Source organism: Pipistrellus kuhlii, unplaced genomic scaffold (genome assembly GCF_014108245.1).
Source record: "Pipistrellus kuhlii isolate mPipKuh1 unplaced genomic scaffold, mPipKuh1.p scaffold_m20_p_11, whole genome shotgun sequence".
NCBI lineage: Eukaryota > Metazoa > Chordata > Mammalia > Chiroptera > Vespertilionidae > Pipistrellus > Pipistrellus kuhlii.
The window spans coordinates 12,228,821-12,238,090 of NW_023425416.1; the positions used below are offsets into that span (position 1 = coordinate 12,228,821).

The window sequence follows — 9,270 nt, forward strand, 5'->3', positions numbered from 1 at the left end:
TGATGTCACTTTTTATCTTCTTTAGCTCATTATTGCATTGAATTATGTCACTACATTTCCAAATGTAAAACCATTCTTGTGTTTCTAGAAAAATCCCTGTTGGTCAGTGTTACCTTATTCTTTTAATGTTTTAATTGATTCCATTTGGATATTTTTGGGGCTTTTGATATATGTTACCCATTTATTCTCCAGAAAATTTATTCAAATATATATTTCCCCATCAATAGTGAATAAGTACCTATTTCTCAGTAATTAGTGTTCATTTTTATCTTTGCTAATTTGATAAAGTGATCATGTGTACCCCTGGGAGATTCCTAGGCATGTCTTTTACTTCTTCCTATATGTACCAGTCTCTTTCTTTCCCTTGTCTGACATAGTTAATTCCATCCTCCCCTTGCCACACTTTTACTTTTTTTCATACCCTAATTTATTTCCCAAACTTTTCTAGAACTTTTATTGGAACTGCTTGCGTTTCAGTACACACTGCTTTGTTCCTAAAAGGCCTGATGAGTCTTCAGTTTGTCCCCTAGAGGGGTCCTGGCATGATGCCAGCTGTGACAGTCTCCAGGATAAATTCAATTTGTTGTTGTTACTATAAGTTCACATCAAACTCTCTACTTTCTGAAATTTGCATTTCCCCTTGAAATCATTCCATTGAATGAGTTAGAAAGGTCTCATTATTGAGCACTTTATGACCCTTTACCACAAATCTTCCTCTGAATGAATCTCCCCCATTGTTCCCTTACCCTTACAGAAGCTGCACAGTTTTACCATCTCTTTCTTACTCCTAGACTCTTGACTTCACCTCTTAATTGTTCTTAGAGTTAACAATTAAGCAAATAAATCATCTGGAGTTTCCTGTCCTTTTTTTCTCATTTCTCTCCCACCATTGACCCTATTTATCTTCCCCTTCTCCTTCCTGTTCCTTTTTTTAAGCTTTTTTTTTTTTTCTTTCCTCACACTGGCTATCATTTCAGATTAAATCCAGGATCTGACAGTATCTGTGTGAAATTTAGCAAGATACTCATCTTTCTGGACCCAGTTTCCTCACCCGTAAAATGCGAGGGAAATACCTGACTCATTGAATTATTTTGTGAACTAAATGAGATAATGCATGTGAAATTCTTAGCACAGTGCCTGGTCTGTACAAAGGACTCAGTTAATGGTAGCTAAATTCAGAGATTGTATATAAGTAGCTCACCCAGACACTCATTACCTTCTTGAGTAAATGAAGCTGTGGAATGAGCAATGGAATTTTCTAAGGACTTGCCTTCTGGGTTCTTACAGCTTCCTTGTGTGAGGTGCTGGTTCTGCCTAGCTTGTGCCCTCGCCGAACTCCATCTCTTTCTCTAGTTCTTGATCTGATAGCTTGTACTGTTCTAGTATCTCTAGTAGGGGTTGGTTCTGTTCCATGAAGCAAAGCTGGCTTCTCCCCATAGTATGCTGCTCACTCAGAGAACAAGTTCATTTTATTAATTCATCTGTTCAGTCAACAAATGTAATTTGAGACTCCACTTTGTCCAAAGCACCTTGTTGTTGGACAAAGTTGCCAAGTTGCCTCCAAGTTGCCAATAGCCTATAGGGAGATAGCATATGTATCTAAGAAAAAAACTAATGCAGTACAGTAAGGGATCTGTCACAAAAGACTGAAGTGCTTTGGAAACTCAAAGAGAGGAGAGAGTTCTTTTAGGTCAGGAAGTAGTTTGTTTATTGGATGAGGTAGCATTTGAACTGGGTCTAAAGGATGAATGATTTTAGACACTTCAAAAAAGGATGAGATTTAAAAGAGATAGCTGTGGCATGATGTAATTTAGATGGATTCTGTTGTATAATTTTGACATCAGATAAAACAAAATTTGTTTCTTTGTGTAGTTGAAAATCAGGTGGTAAAGTGGCTCCAGGCAGGGTTTGAATTTGGGTATATACATGGTCACCTGATCTTGGTTTCTTTCACTTCATCTCTTGGCTCCAGTCTCTGTGGGGTAACTGTATTCTCAGATTCTCCTCTGATGGTAGCATGATAGCAACAGCAATTCTAGCCTCACGTCTTTATAGAGAGTTGAGAGTGAGTCTTTTCTCCAAAAGTCCCAGCAAGAATCTCAGCATCTCTAGCTTTGATGGGGTCACATGTCCATTCCTGAATTAATCCTTATGACTGGAGGTATGATTGGCGAGGCAATGAATCCCTTGCCTTCCAGAAGGTGTAATACCTCTTCCAGAAGAGCTTGGAGTGAGAGGGTAGGAGGGTTCATCCACCAGAAGGACTTAAGAGTATTTTCACTTTAAGATAAGTAGAATAAAAGCAACAGATGTCCACCCAGTGAGAAGAAGAGACTGCAAATGGTGCATTTCTGGTTAGAACATAAGATACTTGAAGGGAATTAAAAAGGATAGAGCTGAAATACAGGTTGGGGTTAGATTGTGAAGTATCTTGAACAGAAGACTAAGGTGTTTACACTAAGGAGTATTTAGACTTTAATTTGTTGGCATAGCAGTAGATCACTGAAAAATCATGCAAGATGCTAATACTGATCTAAACCATGCATGGCGAGGTATCCTCTGGCAGCATTGTTAGAGATGTGTTGAGCAGGAAGAGAGAAAAGCAGCAAGAAAAAGTACACACTGGTAGAGAAAAAAGACCATGAATATCTAAACCGGAGTGAGGGCAATGGGCATGGAGGAAGAGAGTTTAAGAAGGTTAAGGAACTGGAGTCAACATATGAGAGCTATAGTTAGACAATGTTTCTGAAGCTGGTTGCTTTTGAGTGGGATTAAGTAATAAATAAGCCCCTAAATAATTTATATTTGGCTTTTTGAAGAATCTTTCAAACTTTGTTTTATGTAGGTTAATATTAAAATGAATTAAAATTTTCCAAGAGGAGTAACTAGAAGGGAAAAGAGGTAGGAGGGCCAAGATAGGTAGTGTGTTTGGTGTCAGGAAGAGAGTCCTGTAATGGAAATTGTGGGCAATACACATGAAAACCAGAATCAGGAATTGTGTCAGGTGACACTTGTGTAAGTTGAAAAAATAAACATTTTGTTTTTCCTTTACAGGAGTGGTATGATTTAGGAAAACCTTCTGTGTTTTGGCTCTCTGGTTTCTTTTTCACTCAAGCCTTTTTAACTGGAGCTATGCAGAATTATGCCAGAAAATATACCATCCCTATTGATTTACTAGGATATGAATTTGAGGTACAGTAACTTCTTAAATTGCACAGTATAGCATTACATCAAAATCATGTATTTAAGCAAGGATGATATGCAGAATTTATACTTTTATAGCCCATTATATACAATTTTACAATTTCACTTTTTTTCATTCTTTGAATTTTATGAAGAAAGTATATATTTGTCTTGCTATCTCTATAATATAACAGAAACTTTATATATCTCAATATTTAATTTGAATAATCCAGGAACATTTGAGATCTTGCTCCTCAGCATATGTTGTCAGTTTTGATTCAAATACACTCTTAAAAATTCTCTTTTAAAAATCCAATGCTGCTTTTCTATTTTAGCAAAAATTAATATGAGGTATGGTAAAACTTGATAAAATGCTTCACAAAGAACTGTATTACACATTTTTACATTTACACTTTACTGAAAATTATATAGTTTAAGGAATTCTAATATAACAGGGTTTCTCTGAATGTGTTCTGAAGATTTAGCCAATGTTTTCTTTATGAGACTCAAGTTATTTGGAGAGGACATCATTACCAGTTTGTGCCTCTACCTTTAGGTTATTCCTCATGATACACTCGACACAGCACCAGAAGATGGGGTTTACATCCATGGATTATATCTCGATGGAGCACGCTGGGACAGACCAAGGTTTATAGTTTCTAAGCAAAGATCTTTTTAATTGTAGCTGAATCTTCAGTCAGATAAGCTGCCTGCTGCCTTCCTCCCTGACCCTCCCCCTACCACCACCACCACCAAAATGCCTCTTCTAGGGAATATGTCAAGTAATAAACATCAGAATTCTTGCCATAAATAATTACTCAGGCTGGGCAAGTAATGAGTAGTTTTTAGGTCCTGAATAGTTTTTAGTTAATATTTCAGTGGTCTAAGTTAGTTGACATTATTTTCCTACTTCTGTTTTATAACAGTTACCTTCCATTTTATAAAGTGTAGGAGCACCTCACTTTTAAACAATTTACAGTTATAGTAAAGATATTATTTCTCTTGGTGAATGGAAAACTTTTTCTTGTATTTTGATGACATAATAAATAAATATTTAAAATAACTGCTGAATTTCCTGCTTGGAGAACTAAGCAATGCATACACACACACACACACACACACACACACACACACACACACACACACACATTTTATTGATTTCAGAGAGGAAGGGAGACGGAGAGGGAGAAATAGAAACATCAATGAAGGAGAATTATTGATTGGCTGCCTCCTGCAGGCCCCCAATTGGGGATCAAGCCCACAACCTGGGCATGTGCCCTTGACCAGAATCAAACCTGGGATCCATCAGTCTCCAGGCTGATGCTCAAATTGGCTAGAGAAGCAATCCAATCTTGTTTGAAATATATAAGGTAAGAGAGGAAGGAAGAACATATTTCCCCTGGAAATTCGTTAATAAACATAATCCTCTATTTCCAGAGTCAGACTTAGACTTTGCTCTCAAGGGAAGGTTAAAGGCCAAAGCAGAGAAAATCGCTTAAGGATAAGGAAGGTGGTTCTGCAGAGATCATTCTAAGACAGAGCTGTGAAAAGACTTGGATGCACATAGTTCATTTGGTTCTTCTCTCTTCTTTTTCATCATTCTACTGGGTGATGAAATTTCTCTTAACTTTTCATCTTTTTTTTTTATTTCTTCTTTCAAACTAATAAGCAAGCAAACAAACAATGTAGCATAGGGAAAAGAAGCCACATTTTCTACATAGGCATATTGATATTTGAATCCTGACACTGGCATTTCAGAGCTGTGCTGCTACTTACTATAAGAAAAGTACTCAAACTTTCTGAGCCACCACTCTACCTGTGAAATTGGAATAGGATTGGGGACAAGATCATTGTGAGGGTGAAATATTATAGGCCAGTGCCTGCCTTATGGACAGCACTTTAACAATGGCAGGAATTGATATTTGTCCACTGTTTGTACATATAACCTTTGCACGATTTTCTTTTGGTTCTCTCAATTTTTCATTGTCTCTTCCTTGGATTTATTTTGTTGTTATTTCTTTTTGTTTTTTACATTTTTTCCCTGCATATCTTTGGTTCGCTCTTGTATTAAAAGCCACTATCTAAGTAGCAGTTTCTGAGAAACAAATTTCATCTTATGTCTAATAAATGTCTCTCAATTTCTCTTCACAGTGGATTACTTGCCGAACAATATCCCAAACTTCTGTTCGACCTGATGCCTATCATATGGATAAAACCAAGTAAATATACTTCTAACAAAACTTCTTAGAATTTTAGGGAGGATAATGATACAATAGATATTTTTAACTGCTCTCCCAAATAAGTATTTTTCAAGCCTATTAAAATTTTATCTAATTACAATAAATAGTCCCTCTGTTTGTGTGTTGCATTTGTATTATTTTAGGAATATCATTCTGCCTCTTTTTTGCTCTTAGCCCATGAGATGTAACATTTTCTTTGCCCCTCCCCACACTTCTACTTTTCAGAGTCTAGAGCTTCCCATCAATATTTTTATTCTCAAGTGCTTTTCTTTGCACACCTCTCAGAAACACAAATAGGCTGACACCGTCTCCAGCTAGCAGCTAGAGTGTTCTGGCTGTAAAAACCCTTAGGCCTGGGAGCTGTCAGGTTTCCCAAGGGGCAGATACTGCAAACCACCTGGGTGCCGCCAAGTTGTGTCCCTTTGGAAAAGCATCTCGCTCCTTTCCTCCTTTGCTGTCATCATTCTCCACAAGTCTAAACAAATGAGGTTCATTCTTTTGTTTTCTATTTCTGGATTTTTTATTTTCAAATAACTATTGATGAAAACATAAGTCACCCATAATCACTACCCAGACCATCAAATATTTTCATTATTAATGCAGTTCTAGTTTAACTTTGAGAAATGTGAATTTCTTTTTGTGAGTAGCTAAGTATTGCTGTGTTTGTCTTAGTAATAACCTGCTGAACACAAACAGTAACTTCAACTTCTAATTTATGGGTTTCTTTATTAGAGCTCTAAGCAACTGTATCTCTTTTAGCATCTTCCCCATTACCAATGGTGTATTTTATTCCTTCCTACCTTCACTTTCTCTTACTCCTTCTCTCCCAAGTCCTCTTTAGTGTTTTCTTGCCTGTATGTGATCCAGAGCTTAAAATAAATTCCTGTCCTCCAGACTTAGAATCATAAACCTTATGAAGTCACTTCCTTATTTCACAACTATCCTATCTAATAAAAGAGAAACATACAAATTAACCATCACTCCACTACACCCACCAGCCAATTAGAGTGAGTATGCAAATTAACTAAGCTAAGATGGCAGCGGCCACGGAGCTAGGGCAAGCAGGAGGCTTGGGTTGCCCCTGGTGATGGAGGAAACAAAGCTTCCCACCTGCCCTGGTCGGCCCTGACCTATACTCAAGGCTACAAAGTTTCAATTATAGAAGATAAATACATTCCAGGTACCTGCTTTCAACCGGCCCTGGCCTCCACTTCAGTCACTGGGGGGCGTGGCTGACCTGTAACTCATCACAGGCCCCTCGCCCAGGTTTCCCCACAACGCAAGGGAACCCCCACCTTGATCTGGGACACCTTGACACCTTTCAGGGCAAACTAGCTGCCCCCCCCACCCCCCCCATGCACCAGGCCTCTATCCTATCTAATAAAAGAGTAATATGCAAATTGACCACCACTCCAACACATAAGATGGCTGCCCCCTTATGGTCAAAGATGGCTGCCCCCATGTGGACATAAGATGGCTATCACAAGATGGCAGGGGAGGGCAGTTGTGGGTGATCAGGCCAGAAGGGGAGGGCAGTTAGGGGTGACCAGTCCAGCAGGGAAGGGAAGTTGGGGGTGACTGAGCCTTCAGGAAAGGGCAGTTGTGGGAAACCCCGGTCTATAGGGGAGGGCAGTTGGTGGTGGACCAAACTAGCAAGGGAGAGCAGTTAGGGGCAATGAGGCTGGCAGAGGAGGGCAGTTAGGGGTGACCAGGCTGGCAGGGGAGGGCAGTTAGGCATTAATCAGATGGGCAGGGGAGTGGTTAGGGGGTGATCAGGCTGGCAGGCAGAAGTGGTTAGGGGCAATCAGGAAGGAAGGCAGGCAAGCAGTTGGGAGCCAGCAGTTGGGATTGCGAGAGGGATGTCTGATCTATCAGGCCTAAACGAGCAGTCAGATATCCCTAAAGGGGTCCCAGATTGGAGATGGTGCAGACTGGGCTGAGGGACACACACCCCATTGCACAAATTTTATGCACTGGGCCTCTAGTAATTACTATAAAAACTTTAAAAAGATCAACTTTCAAATGTTCAAATATCATAACCAAAATCTTAGATTAGCACTTGCCATTTTATTACAAGATAGTTGTTCTTTTAGTACCATTGGGTCTTTTTCTCTTTATGAAATGATCATATTTCTTTTTCTTTTCTTTTTTTTTAATCAAGATAAAAAGACTCAGATTGAGAAATCGAATGCCTATGTTTGTCCCCTCTACAAGACAAGTGAACGTAAAGGAACTCTTTCCACAACAGGACATTCTACTAACTTTGTCGTTGCAATGTTGTTAAAAACGGACCAACCCGTTCAACACTGGATCAAGCGTGGGGTTGCTTTGCTTTGTCAATTGGATAACTAAATTGGACAAATTTAACAAAATATCTGAAGTAAAAAAAAATAAAAAAAAAAAAATACCATGTCTTCACATACTTCAAAATATATAAAATAAAACAAAGTATCTTGGTATCATTCTTAAATGGTCTTTATGAAAGGTCTTTGCATAGCTCTCCTCCCTGATATATCACTCGTGATTGGAATACAGCCTTCTAAATGGACGCTTTTTTTTTTTTTCATTCATTCAACTTTTGTTGATTCTTTTTTATTTATTGTTGTGCATGGAGCTTGCATTCTAGGCCAGGGGTGGGGAGAGAAGTGGGGGAGTGTGGTTATGCTAAGAACAAAGCAAACACAGACAATTAACCAAGTATGACAAATGCTAGGCAGATCATCCAAAAGCAGTGGTATAATCAACAATTAGTTTCAAGGTGTGGTGTGGTGTGGTTTGTGTGTGTGTGTGTGTGTATGTGTGTGTGTTTTTAGATTGACTGGTTAAGCAAAGCCCCACTGAAGAGGTATCCTTTAAGCTCAGATTAAATCTTAAAAGAGGTTTTATGTGTATGTGTCATAATAGTTCTTTCTCCTCCCTCCCTCTACTGCCCACGTGGTTGCCGCATAGATGCACTCAAGATCATAGTCAGACACCTAGGGAAGGAAAACATAAAAGAAATTTTTCTTTTAAGCATATAACAATTTTTGAAGCTTCTATTTTGTTCCCTTTTTTAGTTAGATATGTACGGTATGTGGAAAAGATTTGAGCAGAATAACTGGATAAAACTGAACTAATAACATTCCTTTGCAAAAGTGTCAAGTCATTCCTCAGCTTCAGCAATAGTTTACTTTTCTCTCACCTACACAAACATTTAAAATACATAGGTAGATGCTAAGGAAAATATTACAACAATTATAAAGGTAAGCCTCTTATGTCATACTTTTTTTAAAAATATATTTTTATTGATTTCAGAGAGGAAGGGAGAGGGAGAGAGAGATAGAAACATCAGTGATGGGAGAGAATCATTGATTGGCTGCCTCCTATATGCCCTCTACTAGTGATCGAGCCTGCAACCTGGGCATGTGCCCTTTACCAGAATCAAACACAGCACCCTTATGTCTGCAGGCCAAGACTCTATGCAGAGCCAAACTGGTTAGGGCTGTCATACTTTTAAACATTAGTTTCATTTCTCACAGTATTCCTGAGGCAAGGAAAGGAAACTCAAAGCAGTGAAGTGGACTCATAAAGACAGTGAGATCCTGCATACCTGAATGGTTTGTGCTTTTTGGCATTAGCTTCATAGCTCATTTTAGTTACCACATAGACTCATTATTTTTAATAGTTAATATTGTTCTTATTTAGTGTTCATTCAGAATGTTACTGTACATTAACAATTTAAAACTGTTCAACAGAAATTTTTATTATCCCATGTGGAGTTAATTCCTTCCTTAGAAGTCCTAGAATATTCTGGCTGTAGCTATGTAACCCAAAGAAAATGTAGATGCAGTTACTCAGTGAATCAGAA

General features: G+C 38.4%; 1 protein-coding gene across 1 annotated transcript in view; it reads left to right on the top strand.

Annotated features, from left to right (window-relative positions):
• The window catches only part of DNAH12 (dynein axonemal heavy chain 12), a 203,643-nt gene extending 195,761 nt beyond the window's left edge, over positions 1 to 7,882 (top strand). The window contains exons 72-75 of the mRNA XM_036430765.2: positions 3,055 to 3,192; positions 3,740 to 3,831; positions 5,335 to 5,402; positions 7,585 to 7,882. Coding sequence (XP_036286658.1) covers positions 3,055 to 3,192; positions 3,740 to 3,831; positions 5,335 to 5,402; positions 7,585 to 7,775 — 489 coding nt within the window. The 3' untranslated portion in view covers positions 7,776 to 7,882. The remainder of the gene's footprint in view (positions 1 to 3,054; positions 3,193 to 3,739; positions 3,832 to 5,334; positions 5,403 to 7,584) is intronic.
• The last annotated feature ends 1,388 nt before the right edge of the window (positions 7,883 to 9,270 follow it).